The 14255-nt window shown below is 45.3% G+C and overlaps 2 protein-coding genes across 6 annotated transcripts in view; one reads left to right on the forward strand and one right to left on the reverse strand.

The window, feature by feature from the left end:
* Positions 1–5134, forward strand: part of MEIOB (meiosis specific with OB-fold) — a 29316-nt gene extending 24182 nt beyond the window's left edge. The window contains exons 12-14 of one of the 5 annotated variants that reach the window (XM_032425871.1): positions 94–277; positions 1211–1297; positions 4600–5134. In XM_032425871.1, coding sequence (XP_032281762.1) covers positions 94–277; positions 1211–1297; positions 4600–4710 — 382 coding nt within the window. In that variant the 3' untranslated portion in view covers positions 4711–5134. Of the gene's footprint in view, positions 1–93; positions 278–1210; positions 1298–4599 lie in introns of those variants that run through there. The other 4 variants (XR_004301966.1, XM_032425872.1, XM_032425873.1 and 1 more) reach the window with 4 other exon arrangements.
* A 7019-nt stretch (positions 5135–12153) lies between these two features.
* FAHD1 (fumarylacetoacetate hydrolase domain containing 1) lies at positions 12154–14121 on the reverse strand. Its single transcript, XM_032425740.1, has one exon. The coding sequence runs from the start codon at positions 13801–13803 to the stop codon at positions 13138–13140; it is 666 nt and encodes a 221-aa protein (XP_032281631.1). The 5' UTR covers positions 13804–14121; the 3' UTR covers positions 12154–13137.
* Positions 14122–14255: the final 134 nt, after the last annotated feature.

Raw genomic sequence — 14255 nt, forward strand, 5'->3', positions numbered from 1 at the left:
GCTGAGCACTCTGAAGTTACTCTGATTTAGACTAGAGATCAGGTTGGTCATTTATGGCCTTCACATTTTATCCTTGTCTTTGTTTCTTTTCAGCTCCGGTTGTGGTTACGTTGTAAAGGAAGCATCCAGCACTTGTACTGCTTGTAACAAAGATTCTTTGGAATTTAAATCTGTTTTTCTCAGCTTCCACTTGCTAATTGACCTCACTGACCACACAGGTACCCTCCATGCCTGCAGTCTTACAGGAGGGGTTGCTGAGGAGACTTTAGGCTGCACGGTAAATAACAGAAAGGAAAATGTGTTTAGAAATAATTCCAAAATGAATTCCCTTCCCCCCAAGTATAGGTTATTTCAGTGAACAGTTGATAGAAATTAATTCATTAATAAAGAGGTCTGGGGGAAAAAATCAAGCTTGATTTAAACATGCATTGTTTTAATGAACAAATAATTGCATGTTGTGTATTCAAATCACAGCTGATTTTGCTGTTGGGTACAGCGGCCGAGGCTGTTGACCACCGGAGAGAAAGAAGGCACTTTTTTTTTTTTTTTTTTAAGATTTTATTTATTTATTTGACAGAGAGAGACACAGCGAGAGCAGGAACACAAGCAGGGGGAGTGGGAGAGGGAGAATCAGGCCTCCCGCCGAGCAGGGAGCCTGATGCGGGCTCGGTCCCAGGACCCTGGGATCATGACCTGAGCTGAAGGCAGATGCTTAATGACTGAGCCACCCAGGCGCCCAAGAAGACATTTTCAATAGTCGAGTAACAGTGTGTGGAACAGCACATTGGAGATGTTGATAGGTTAAGGCAGAAGGAGGGTGTGGTGATATTTCACCAACCAGCTGAAGAAGTCACCACATACAGAGTCAGAACACACACAGCGCCCTCCTCCTTCAGGAGGGCAGCAGATACTTAGTAGCGTGTGCTTTGACGGGCACTTGGTTTTTCTTGTTAAAGCCAGCTCCTGCAGTTTGCTATTAGCCCCCAGCCCTACTCTGTCTTTAGTTCGTTAAGGGGAGTTCTCTGGGCTGAACCACCTGACTGGTTTCAGAGATTCAGTTCGGAGCCTTTCTGACCTTATCTCCTCCATTAAGAGAATTGAGCTGTAATTACTATAAATAAAATTCCATTCTAGTGTGCAAAGCCAAGTTTCACATTGTTAAGATGAGTTATTTATATGAACTTTGGAAATATTTGATTGTTTTAACCAGGTAAATGAGTTTCTTGCAATGACGGGTGAACAGAAAACAGCACTGAAGTGGCAATTTCTTCTGGAAAGAAGCAAAATTTATTTAAAAGTTAGTGTATTTTACAGTACTATATCGTTCTATATATTCAAGTAATAAGAAAATCCTAGAGTATGACCTAATAAATTAGGGAATTTGTTATTTTTAATAATGTCCAGTTCCCAAATATGCAGAAGAATTTGGCTAACATGGAAACAATGCAAGTAATCAGGTTTTTTTGTTTTGTTTTGTTTTTTTGTTTTTTTGTATAGTATAAAGGGATTCCACATGACACCAAAGGAATAAACCAACATGGGTGTCTGGTTGACTCAGTTGGTAGAGCATGTGACTCTTTTTTTAAAAAATATTTTTAAAGTTTAAAATCAATTAATTAACATAGAACATATTATTTGTTTCAGGGGTACAGGTCTGTGATTCATCAGTCTTACATAATACCCAGTGCTCATTACAACACATACCCTCCCCAATGTCCATCACCCAGTTACCCCATCCCTCCGCCCCCCCTCCCCTCCAGCAACCCTCAGCATGTGACTCTTGATCTCGAGGTTGTGAGTTTGAGCCCCACGTCCGGTGTAGAGATTACTTAAAAATAAAATCTTGGGGGAAAAAAAAAGAAATAGACCAACAAAGACAATATCTATTATGTTTAGTCCAAGGAGGGCCCTGGGCTGTAGAGTCAAAGCTGGTCCCCCACCCCTGTCCCACCCCCGTCCCACCAGTGTAGCAGTGCTCCTCACTTCAGTGAGAAGTATCAGGTGGCACAGTCACACAGGGGAGAGACGGACTGGGTTTGAACCCCAACTCCACCACTCCTCAGCCTCTTTGACCCTCTAGAGCTCTGTGATCCTGCATCTCTAGTTGGAGCAGCACTAGCAGCGCTTCAGTGTGAGAGGATCATAGAATCTTAGTATTAAAGGTGTAAAGAGGGAGTGAGACAAACTCCTTTTGTTTTGCAAATGCAGAAGGTGGGACCCAGAAATGTTGCTACCTGTGCCAGGTCACAGGTGAGATGGGTTACAGCCTACGCTGTCTCTCCTATCAGTCTCAAATGCTTTCTCCTTTACACTCTTAAAAAAGTTTTCAAGCTTTTGTTTAAGAGAGTTGTATCTGTCGGTATTTACTGCACTAGAACATGACATTGAGAATAATTTAAAACCTGTCCAGGAGCCCACATTCCATTAACAGTCAGCAATGATATCATCTCATGTCCCACAGCCTCTAGAAAACCACAGTGTGTTCTGCCCAAGAGTGAGAGTGAGAAAGGCAAATGGCGTCTTAGTATAATCTGAAAATAGTTGTGATCTCATGGGTACTCTGAATAGTCTTGGGGAACACTGCACCTGCTCCAGCTAAGCCTCAGAAACAGGTGTGCTCATTTCCCATGCACCCAGGCACCCAACAATGTCAATTATTTTAAATCAGTTAAAACAGAACATGTAATTTAAAAAGTAAGAACTCATGTATTTCTGCTAATATGACAAAAAAACAAGTATTGCTATAGAGATGGGCCATTTTGTATATTTATCATATTTCAATTAAAAACAATGGCTACCAGGGGCGCCTGGGTGGCTCAGTCAGTTGTGTCTGCCTTCGGCTCGGTCATGATCTAGGGTCCTGGGATCAAGCTCAGCAGGGAGTCTGCTTGTCCCTCTGCCTCTGCTCATGCTTTCTCTCTCTCAAATAAGTAAATAAAATCTTTAAAAAACAAACAAACAAAAAACAATGGCTACTTAAAATGGTGCAGTTGGAGGGATTTCAAAGCAAGGTATTTTAATATCTTTTTAAAAAGATTTATTTATTAGAGAGAGCATGAATGGGGGGAGGAACTGAGGGAGAGAGAGACTCTCAAGCCGACTCTCTGCTGAGTGGAGCCCGACATGAGGCTTGATTCCAGGACCGTGAGATCATGACCTGAGCCGAAACCAAGAGTCTGACGCTCAACCAACTGAGCTACCCAGGCGCCCCAGTATTTTAATGTTTTAAAACACATGGGGATATGAACACAAGTCCTTGTAAGTCTGATATTAGTGTCAAAGAATGATTTCCAAAAAGGGTAAATCCATGACTCTTATACAAAAATAAAATGAACGTGTCAAAGATTTAATTCATTAATCAGTGAGGAAACTAGGAAGGGGTTCTTAAAAAATGAATTCAAAGAAGAATTGGAAGAGTAGACACAGAGGCCGACAGTCAGCAGTGCTGAACTGGGGTTATGTGTAGATGACAAAACCCGCCTCTTCCGCAGGCCAGCGACGACTACATCTTCACACAGACAGGATGCCTTTGGATTTCCCTGAATAGGACTGCTATTTGCATCATTATCTGTTTTCTACAACATGCTGTTGAAAATAGCTCGGCCATGGCCACAAAAGGGGCCGAGCCCTACAGAATGAGGCCACCCAGACCGTGGGAGGAGTGCTCCAGTGAAAGACGCCCACTTATCCTCATTGCCCACCTTGGCCTTTCACAGTGCTTCCTGACATTAGTCTGTTCTCCTGTTAATCTTTGGAATTAGCATGGCCAGCTGACATGCCCTTGCACTCTATGTTAAATAAAAAGTGGTGAAAGTGCTTTGTTAAATGTCAAAAATAGGACGTCATTATTAACAAATTGCATCATCACATCCCCAGAGCCTAACAGACTTGGGTTACTACCACAGGTTAACGCCTGTCACAGCTGCTAGTTTGAACACACTTTATTTTTGCATATTATTTCTTTATTTAAGTCATCTCTACACCCAACGTGGGGCTCGAACTCACAACCGGGAGATTGAGAGTGGCATGCTCTTCCAATGGAGCCAGGCCAGCGCCCCTTGAACACACTTTAAACCCTTCTTTTGTAGGTGTTGGATTTGAAACTCCAACTTTCCTACCAAAAGAGATATGTCATGAGAAAAGTAATATAGATTTTTTTTAAAAGATTTTTTTTTATTTATTTACTTGACAGAGAGATAAAGAGAGAGCACAAGTAGGCAGAGTGGCAGGCAGAGGGAGAGGGAGAAGCAGGCTCTTCATGGAGCAGGGAGCCCGATGTGGGGCTCGATCCCAGGACCCTGGGATCATGACCTGAGCCGAAGGCAGCCGCTTAACTGACTGAGCCACCCAGGTGCCCCAATAACATAGATTTTTACAAAATTACCATCGGGAGCCAGATCTGTAATTTCTCTCCCGAACTCCTCCCCATGTGAACTCGCCCCATCGTCTTACAGCTGTCACTAGAATTTATGCTCACACCTACAAAACAGCTCATTGTGGTTCTCTACTGCATTCTCTGTTGTGGTCACTGGTTTTCAACTTTATATACATAGCGATTTTTTGAAATTAACTCCTTGTCTCTCTCTTTTCTCCCTACAGTTTTTTTTATCACACAGAGCAAGGGGTGGATTGAGAATTAGTGTGCTCTCGTGTAAGCTCGCAGACCCTATTGAGGCAAGTAGGAATTTGTCTGGACAAGGAAATATTTAAAACAAGATACTTTAAACTCTGGACAAGAATATGAGTTTCAACTCTCTTGAAAGTGGAAAATGAGTTTGAAAATTATGGATAAAATTGTATTTTCAAAGGTGGTAAAAATGTTTCTATAAATTGTTATTATGTTTCCTTCTGGAGTTGGTTAGGGGGTAAGTCTTAAAATCTCTCATTCACCCCAGCTCCTTTCTTAGACGGCTTTTTCTACTGACTTTGCCCTCTCTCCCAAAGTTGGAAAATGTTTGCGTGAATTAATAAACAAATTTAATCTTCCCCACAGATACCAATGATTTCTTAAGCCCCTTTCCTCTTTGTCTTGTTTCCCTGGAGAAAGATCAGAACCTCCAAAACTGACCTCTCCGGAGCTTGGCAGTGGCGGAGACTGCTCTCCAGGAGCTGGTGGGTCACAGGTGAGGGCTTCTCGGTGGCGCAGGGTGGGAACAGCGAAAGCCTGCGGGCAGTGCTGGGCAGCAGCTTTGAACACTGAAGAGCTTCTCTGATCCTTGTCCTCTCTGAAGACACATGGGGCCACCCAGCCCTTGTGAAGGCTGACTGACTCAGGGGTGATATGTGTGAGTCTGAATCACCTGGGAGGAGACCAGCCTCAAAAGTTCTAGGAGTGGTGCCAGTCTGGGACCTGGAAGGGCAGGGCTGCTCGGACAGGACGCCGGCCCCCATACCACCCACTGCACTGGTCCTAGCCAAAGCCCCAGAGCGCCGTGCTCAGCCCCACACCATTCCGAGTCACTTGCTGCAGGGCACAGGCCTACCAGCATGGTCAGTGCTGGCCCATAGTCTGGGAGGTTTGGCATTTCCGGAACCCACCACAGGAGTGAAAAACAAAAAGTAAGTATCTGAAACTCTTACAAAGCTGGTGTTGGGAGATAAACTTGTCAGTAGTGTTGTCTCTGGCTTTTACAATAGGCAGCCATGGCCGAAGGGCATGAGTGGACCCTAGTGTGTCCGAATTGTGGTAATAAACGAGGCAATGGAGGACTTGACCTAGTGTGTGGACAGGGAGTGTGCCCGATAAAGAGCTTTCTTCCTCACTCCCCTGGGGCAGGGTATGGGTGTGTTAAGCAAGGTGACTCCAGAAGGCAGACAGAGAAAGAAGGTGGGAGAGTGGTGGAGGGGGAGGGTTCAGGCTTGAGAGGAGAGAGAAGTGAGGGTGCCCACCTGGTGGACACATTCACACTCTCTGTTGATTAAGCAACAGTGGGTGTCCAAGAGCACAGGAGACCAGGAGGGACACCTGGCCCGGGTGGTGTGTCAGGAATGGCTATACCAGGCCTCCTGGTGCCCTGACTTCTGGCAGCAGGTCCCAAAGCACCGATGCCTGGACCACAGGTGCAGGTACCAGCTTTGTGGGCTCCTACTGTCCAGGGGCTTCAGTTGCCCACTGGCCTCAATAGCATAATACAGATGCCTAATATAGGCATTCTCAAATTAGGCTTATATGTCATACCCAGTGTTCCCCAGTCACGGTGGTGGGCCCTAGCAGGGCAGTGGAGGGATCTGAACTGCCTCTTCACTGCTACCTTGGTGACCTCTCAGTCCACCAGCATTTAACCACGGAAATCCCATGCCCGTCCCTGGAGGGGTCCCCAGTTGCTGATTTCATCTGACGCCATAGGAATCTACAGGGCTAGGTGTCAGCCACACCGAATCAAAGGGGCTTGCCAAAGTTTAACTTACACATCTGTGAAATGAAGATGACAAATTGGTTGATATCTAAAATTTGGTTGTAGAATAGCCAGAATTCACGCACTCAAAGGCATAAAGGAAGAAGCATCCCGTTCCATCACTACAAAATACATGAGTCCCTGTCTAGCACCTCCACTCGCCACTCCTCTCCAGGAGCTGCTTTCCTTGGTCCTGGCATCTTCCCATCCACAGGTTTGCTTTGCTTTATGTAAATAGTGTGGTGACTGTAGGATTTTTCCTAATCTACTGGTGGTTGCTTTCAATAAGATTCTCCTTTCCTGATTCTGCTGTGCACATGGCAGAATATGTGATATACATCACATAAAATTGACCATTTTAACCATTTTTAGGTGAAGAATTGAATGGCCTTAAATACATTCACAGTGTTGTGTAACTATCACCACATCCATCTCCGGAACTTTTTCATCTTCCCAAACTGACACTCTGTCCCTGTTAGACGATCGCTCTCCATTTCCACCTCTCCAGCCCCTAGTAACCTCTGATCCGCCTCATGTCCATGCGCTTGACGACTCTGGGTACTTCATATGATATGTGACTTTTTGTGTCTGGCTTCTTTCTCTGAGCACGATGTGTTTGAGGCTCACCCATGTCTCATCAGCCATTAGTGCTTCCCTCCTTCTTGCAGTTGAGGAATTTCCCACTGTATGGATGGACATTTTGTTCACCCATTCATCTGTCTGTGGACATCTGGGCTGTTTCCGCCTTTTGGCTCTTGTGATCAGCCAATCACAGCTGCTGTCAGCATATGCTTACAAGCACCCTCATGTTTGTGTGTCTTTCCTGTCATATGTATTCATCTGTCTTTGTTAGAACATATGGTTTGCAAGTACAGGTTACTCTATAATCTGTGTTTACACTTAATACTTTGTAATAAAACTTTTTACCTTATTCAATATTTGACCTAACTTTAATGGCTGTACATCTTTTCATTATATGAATGTAGGGTAATGAATGTAATTAATCCAATACTGTTAGACATTTAAGATGTTCCCCATTTGTTGCTATTGGAAATGACAGCTGTAGCTAAATTTTTGTCCACATTCTTAATTATTTCCTTGGGATAAGTTTCTGGACATTAAATTGCTACAATAATATTAACAGCTAACATTATTGAGTGCTTTCCATGCGACAGACACTATAATAAACACTAATAGAATGCAATTATTATTTTATTTTTTTTTGAAGATTTTATTTATTTATTTGACAGAGAGTGAGCACAAGCAGGGGGAGGGGCAGAGGGAGAGCGAGAAGCAGACTCCCCACTGAGCAATGAGCCTGACCTGGGGTTCGATCTCAGGACCCTGGGATCATGACCCAAGCCGAAGGCAGGTGCTTAACCAATTGAGCCACTCAGGCGCCCCTAGAACTCAATTTATACAAGGACTGTTAGTTTGCCCATTTTACAGATGGGACCTGAAGGCCCAGCTGCATGGAGGTGGTTGTGTGGGCAGGCTCTGTTACTGCAGGCTCATACTCTGTGTGCTGCTTCCAGGATGGTCTCTGGCTCTGAGCTTCTCCATCTCTGGTTCTCCTTTTGTAAACGGGGATAACGATACCAACTTCTCTTGGTGACTGTCAAGACTGAGTACATCCATATATGTCAGGTGCTTGGACTCACACAACCCAGTGCATGATCAGGGAGTATGTTATTGTAAATGTTGAAGGAGAGCAGTTTCACTGTCACTCATATTTGGCAATGTTTTTGTTGTGTGAATCCTATTCTGCTTTTATAGTTTGATTTTTTTTCCATAATTGATTTTTTTTTTTTTTTAAGTAGGCTCCATGCCCAAGGTGCGGCTTGAATTCATGACCCTGAGATTAAGAGTTGTGTGCTCGGGGTGCCTGGGTGGCTCCGTTGGTTGAGCATCCAACTCTTGGTTTTGGCTCAGGTCATGATCTCAGGATCTTGAGATCAAGCCCTGCGTTGGGCTCAGCGCTCTCTCTCTCTCCCTCTGCCCCTCCCCCCACGCTCTCTCTCTCTCAAATAAATAAATAAGTCTTAAAAAAAAAAAAGAGTCGTGTGCTCTACCAACTGGGCCAGCCAGGCACCCCTATAGTTGAATTATTATACTTACTTTATTCTTTCTCTTTAAAATACATGAAGGTTTTTAAGCATATTTGAATTAATAGTATTGAAAAGAAATATAAAATTTACCTGAAACCAAAGATACTACACCAACATTAATACCACAGATGTGCCCAATAGTCTCATTAAAACAATAACTATAAAAATATGAAAAGATGTTAATCAATGAAATGCAAATTAAAATGACCATAGCCATAGGGAAGCCTGGGTGGCTCAGTTGGTTTAAGCGTCTGATTCTTGGTTTTGGCTCAAGTCCTGATCTCAGAGTTGTGATCTCAGGGTCTGAGACTGAGCCCCGTCTGGCTCCTGGCTCAGCAGGGAGTCTGCTTGAGGTTCTCTCTCTCCCCCCCGCCCCTTCCTGCCCCCATGCTCACTCTCTTTCTCTCTAAAAATAAATAAATAAATATTTTTAAAAAATGATCACATGGGGCGCCTGGGTGGCTCAGTTGGTTAAGCGACTGCCTTCGGCTCAGGTCATGATCCTGGAGTCCCGGGATCGAGTCCCGCATCGGGCTCCCTGCTCGGCAGGAAGTCTGCTTCTCCCTCTCCCGCTCCCCCCATCTTGTGCTCTCTCTCTGTCTCACTCTCTCTCTCAAATAAATAAAGAAAATCTTAAAAAAAAAAAAAAAAATGATCACAGCCATGATACCCAGCATTAGCTAGGGTGTGCATAAAAAGGTATTCTTAAACACTCATGTCAAGTACAAATTTGTGTGTTATTTTCCCATGGCAGTTTGGCAAATACATAATTTAAAGTGCAAACCATCTAACTGATTTCACATCTATGCCTTTCCCTAGGGAAATAAACATATGCTCCCAGTGGAGGACGTTCCTCACATCACTGTTTCTAATAGCAAAACATTTGAAACCTAGCAGCCCGTAGGGGAATGTTGGGCCCCACCCAGACCCCCTTGGACCCTCAGGCACACACCTATCCCTCAGCTTCTCTGAGAGGTGGAGAATTACCTGGGGGAAGTTATGGGAGGGGTGGGGAGCAGATTCCGACAGTGACTTCCCCTTGGGATGGTCAGTGGACTGAAGCTCATCTCTAGCTCTGAGACCAGCACGTTCTTTCTTAGTTTGCTCTCTGCCCTTTCTGCTTCCTCTGTACTTTTCTCCTAAGAGTGCTCCTTCAGTAAACCGTATGAACAAGAACCCCACCTTAGTTTGGCCTCTGGGGTACTCAATCTAAGGCACGGCATTAAAAGGGATTATGAAAACCTATATTCGCTGACCTGGAAAGATGTTCACAGTATATTAAGCAGATGTAAAATACTCACTTTTCATAAAATCTCAATGAAAAAGCGCAGAACACATGTGAAGCCATACATTCTACATGAACTAATATACTATGGAATTTTTTTCTTAAGTGTGGTAATGGCATTGTATCTATATAAGAGAAGGTCCTTATTCTTAGGAGATGCATACTGGAAGGGTAGAGTGTTTCTGCAACTCATTTCCAGTTTTCCAGCCTAAGTTGTTCAGGCATACATATATGCGGAGAGAGACGGAGTATGGAGAGACGCAGAGAGAACAAACATAACCAATATTAACAATTACTGAATCGAATGAAGGGTGTGTAGAGTTCACTGTATTAGTCTTTCAACTTTTTAGTAGGTTTAAATTTATTCAAAAAGTTGGGGGAAAATGTGCCTCCTGGGTGCTAGGACTACTGTGATTTTAGCAAGATCAGGAATTGTGGGAATTGGTGTCTCTGTTTTTTATTCTTGAAGCCAAGGACTTTGTGTGCTACACCTGCAATTCTGTTGTCAGCTGTTTGTGACAAAGCTCATGCCACCACAGTGGTGAACATTGACCTCTCTGGGTGCTATTTGTGCCACCCAAGGGGACTGCTGTGAACCTGCTCCTGCCTCACACCTTTTGGTTTGCTTTGAAGTCTGTCAGCTTGGTGGGCTTGTCTCAGCTGAACCTCATGTCTGCTGGTTAGACTAACACACGTTCAATATGAGCACACCCTTGAACCAGCTCTTCTGCCTATGGGAACCTAGCCCAATGAAGTAACCACAAATGTGCTCATTCTACTAGCAAATGATTAGAAACCATTTCAATTGCCAACAATGGAGGACTGATTTCGGAATCTTTTTTTTTTTTTTTTTTTAAGATTTTATTTATTTGAGAGAGAGTGAGAGAGATCATGAGAGGCGAGAGGGTCAGAGGGAGAAGCAGACTCCCTGTTGAGCGGGTAGCCCAATGTGGAACTCCATCCTGGGACTCCAGGATCATGACCTGAGCTGAAGGCAGTCGCTTAACCAACTGAGCCACCCAGGCGCCCCGATTTCAGAATCTTACACAGTCACTAAAAACAGTGCTGCAGAAATGTGCTGCCCGACAGAGTCACAACACACTGTGAGGAAAGCAGGTTAGGAAATTTGAGTTATGGGCAAATCTTATTTTAAGAATTGCAATCACATCCACAGATTTGGAAGAAGGTACACTAAAGGCTTCACTTTGGCTGTCTCTGGGTGAATAGAATTTTGGGTGTTTTTGCTTATTCATATTCTTGAACTCATCTGTAATAAACACCTATTGCTTGAGCAATTAAAATAAGAAACTTGATTAGAAGATAAAACAAGTTAAGATACTATGATATTTAATAAACAAGTCTAATCCTGGCACTTCTTCACAATAAATTATAAATTAAATGTGGGGGTTGCCTAATACCTACATGTTTGAATCTTTTTTTTTTATTTTAAAGATTTTATTTATTTATTTGACAGAGAGACACAGCGAAAGAGGGAACACAAGCAGGGAGAGTGGGAGAGGGAGAAGCAGGCTTCCCGCAGAGCGGGGAGCCCGATGCGGGGCTCGATCCCAGGACCCTGGGATCATGACCTGAGCCGAAGGCAGACGCGCAACGACGGAGCCACCCAGGCGCCCGTTTGAATCTTCTTATATATCTACCTGCAAGATGAAGCCTGCATAGTGGTCAAGACTTCATGTTTTGGTCCTAGGAAAGCTAGGTTATAACTTGGTTCTGTCCCTCAGCTGAGTGACCATAAAGCTAGGCTGGCTAGCCCCTAAATCTACATCTTCATGTTTAACAGGGATGGTAGTAATACCAATCTTACAGCTTTGTTGAGGGTTAAATAATACATGGAAAGCTCTTGACGCAGTGCCTAGCAGTACTAAGGGCTCAGTAAATACGAGCTATTAAATTAGATGTCCTCAGCTTTCTGAGAGGGGCCTATAGATGTCTTGTTTCCATATCCAGCAGGAGCCCCTGCCTAAGCTTAAAGGGCACCACCGGGCACTGTGCATCTTGCCTAGACCTTTTGTCCATGGAGAGCAGGTAGGAACAAAAGTAGCTCTCCCGGGCTATTCAGCTTCCTCACCTCTGGTTGGAGGCAGAGGTGCTGATTAACTCTGTTAATAGAGCACAGTGCTCTAGAGGCCAAAGGTCAATGACCAAGGTCTGAAACCCCTTAATGAGCAAGTGTGCCTCCTAGCCACCAATGGAGTGATAAAAGTAAACTTTTAGGCCAAATAAAAGGTAGCATTTTTATTTTATTTATTTTTAAAGATTTTATTTATTTGACAGAGATACAGCGAGAGAGGGAACACAAGCAGGGGGAGTGGGAGAGGGAGAAGCAGGCTTTCCGCGGAGCAGGGAGCCTGATGCGGGGTTCGATCCCAGGACTCTGGGATCATGACCTGAGCCGAAGGCAGACGCTTAATGACTGAGCCACTCAGGCGCCCCAAAAGATAGCATTTTTATTTGGAAAACAATTGTTTCAAAATTATCTCCCAAACTCGAATCTACAGGTCATGATACAAATGACTGAAGTTGCCATTAATCGTTTTTAAATAATTTAAATAATAAATTAAAAAATTTATTAAACAATTTTAAATTATGTGGAGTAGTGTTTATCCACATTTCCATGATAAGAAGCACTTGGGAGTGCTGGAGATTAATTCTGCTAATTAATACAGTGGACCTGGTACAGGCCAGTAATGTGGAAATTTTTATTTTTACAAATACCTCCAGATAATTATCAAGATCAAGAAAATTTAGAAAACATGATTTTCAAATTCCTTTGCATATTTTAAGTTTTGAATTACTGATCTCAGAATGCCCAATGAAAAGTTTTTTTTTTAAAGATTTGTAGTTATTTGAGAGAGAGAAGGGACGAGCAGGAGGAGGGGCAGAGGGAGAAGTACACTCCCTGCTGAGCAGGGAGCTTGACCCAGGGCTCAATTCCAGGACCCCCAGATCATGACCTGAGGCAAAGGCAGATGCTTAATGGACTGAGCCACCTAGGCACCCCCTAATGAAAAGTCTTATCCAGTCCAGTTTTAGGAAAGGAAAGGAAGTCTTCTGAACATTTGTTTTGATAAATTCTCCGCTTTGGAAGCTTCACAAAAACTTAATTTGGTTGTTTCCTAAAAGACAATCTTCTTTCCATTTCTGGCCCAGCTTTTCTAGATCACATTTTCCTTGAAGGGTCCATCTTCCTTAAGTCATAACTATCCAATTAAATCATATTTAAGAATTAGTTTCTTATCGCAAACAAAACAATTAGTCTATTAAAGGATTGTCACATTTAACAACCTTTGCTTGCTTCTGTCCAGCTCCCTTCTCTCCTAAAACTTAGTCAATACTCTGGCTTTTCCACCTTAAATCTCATACTGACGACCCCGTGTATGCCAGCCTGGATCTCATCGTTTTCTTTAACGGGTCCGACTCCCTTCGGCGTCCCGGTCAAGATAATATCTCCTTCTTCCAAGGTCATTATCTTAGAAACGTAGCTGATAATGTAGGGGATGGAAAAGATCATGGAGGATGTCTCACCCTCCTGCCTGAGTTCGCCGTTGACCTTGAGCCAGAGCTTCAGGTTGTGAGGGTCCGGGATCTTCTCTTTGGGCACGAACGCGCTGACCGGGCAGGAGGCGGTGAAGCTCTTGGCCAGCGTCCAGGGCAACCCCTTCTTCTTGCACTCGTCCTGCACGTCTCTGGCGGTCATGTCCAGACACAGGGCATAGCCGGCCACGTAGTCCATGGCCGCGGCCTCCGGGACGGCGTGGCCGCGCCTGCCCATCACTACGCCCAGCTCGAGCTCGTGGTGCAGGTTGCGGCTGTAGGCCGGCATGAGGATGGCCGAGCCCTCGCGGACGTAGGCTGTGGACGGCTTCAGGAAGAGCACCGGCTCGCTCAGCACCACGCTCTGCATCTCCTTGACGTGGTCCGCGTAGTTCCTACCCACGCACACGATGTTCTTCCCCCACTCCCAGAAGCGGGACAGCGGCCTGGGGGCTGCCATGTCCCGGCCGGGCGCCCCTGGAGGTCACGTGACTCCGCCGGGACCCGGTCACCTGATGCCTACGGCGCCCCGGAGAGAACCAACTACCTCGCAGCCCTGTCCCGTCCGCGACGGCCCGTTCCGCTCTGCGCTCTACCGGGTGCTCGGCAGTCGCGGCGCCTCAACTCCTGGGAGCCGCTGTCCAGTAGCTGCCCCGGGACACTGGCCTGGTCCCTGGAGAGAGGCTGAGGCCCTGTCGCTGCTCTCCGGCCGCCGCCACCGCCGCCGGTAGCTCGCGGCTCCCGGCCCGCACTCAGGTACGCAGCAGCCCGGCCCGGAGCGGGCACGGGTTTGGACGCGGGCGCTGATTGGCCGGGGTCTGGGGCGGGGGCGCGAGACCTGCGCTGATTGGCTGGGGGGCGGGGCGGCGGGCGCCGATTGGCCGCGGCGCGCCGCCGGCGTGTGCAGCCCTC

The sequence above is a fragment of the Phoca vitulina genome, unplaced genomic scaffold (assembly GCF_004348235.1).
Source record: "Phoca vitulina isolate PV1807 unplaced genomic scaffold, GSC_HSeal_1.0 scaffold33, whole genome shotgun sequence".
Lineage (NCBI taxonomy): Eukaryota > Metazoa > Chordata > Mammalia > Carnivora > Phocidae > Phoca > Phoca vitulina.

Coding starts and splice junctions, on each gene's coding strand:
- FAHD1 (XM_032425740.1), bottom strand. CDS start 13,803: ATGGCAGCCCCCAGGCCGCTGTCCCGCTTCTGGGAGTGGGGGAAGAAC.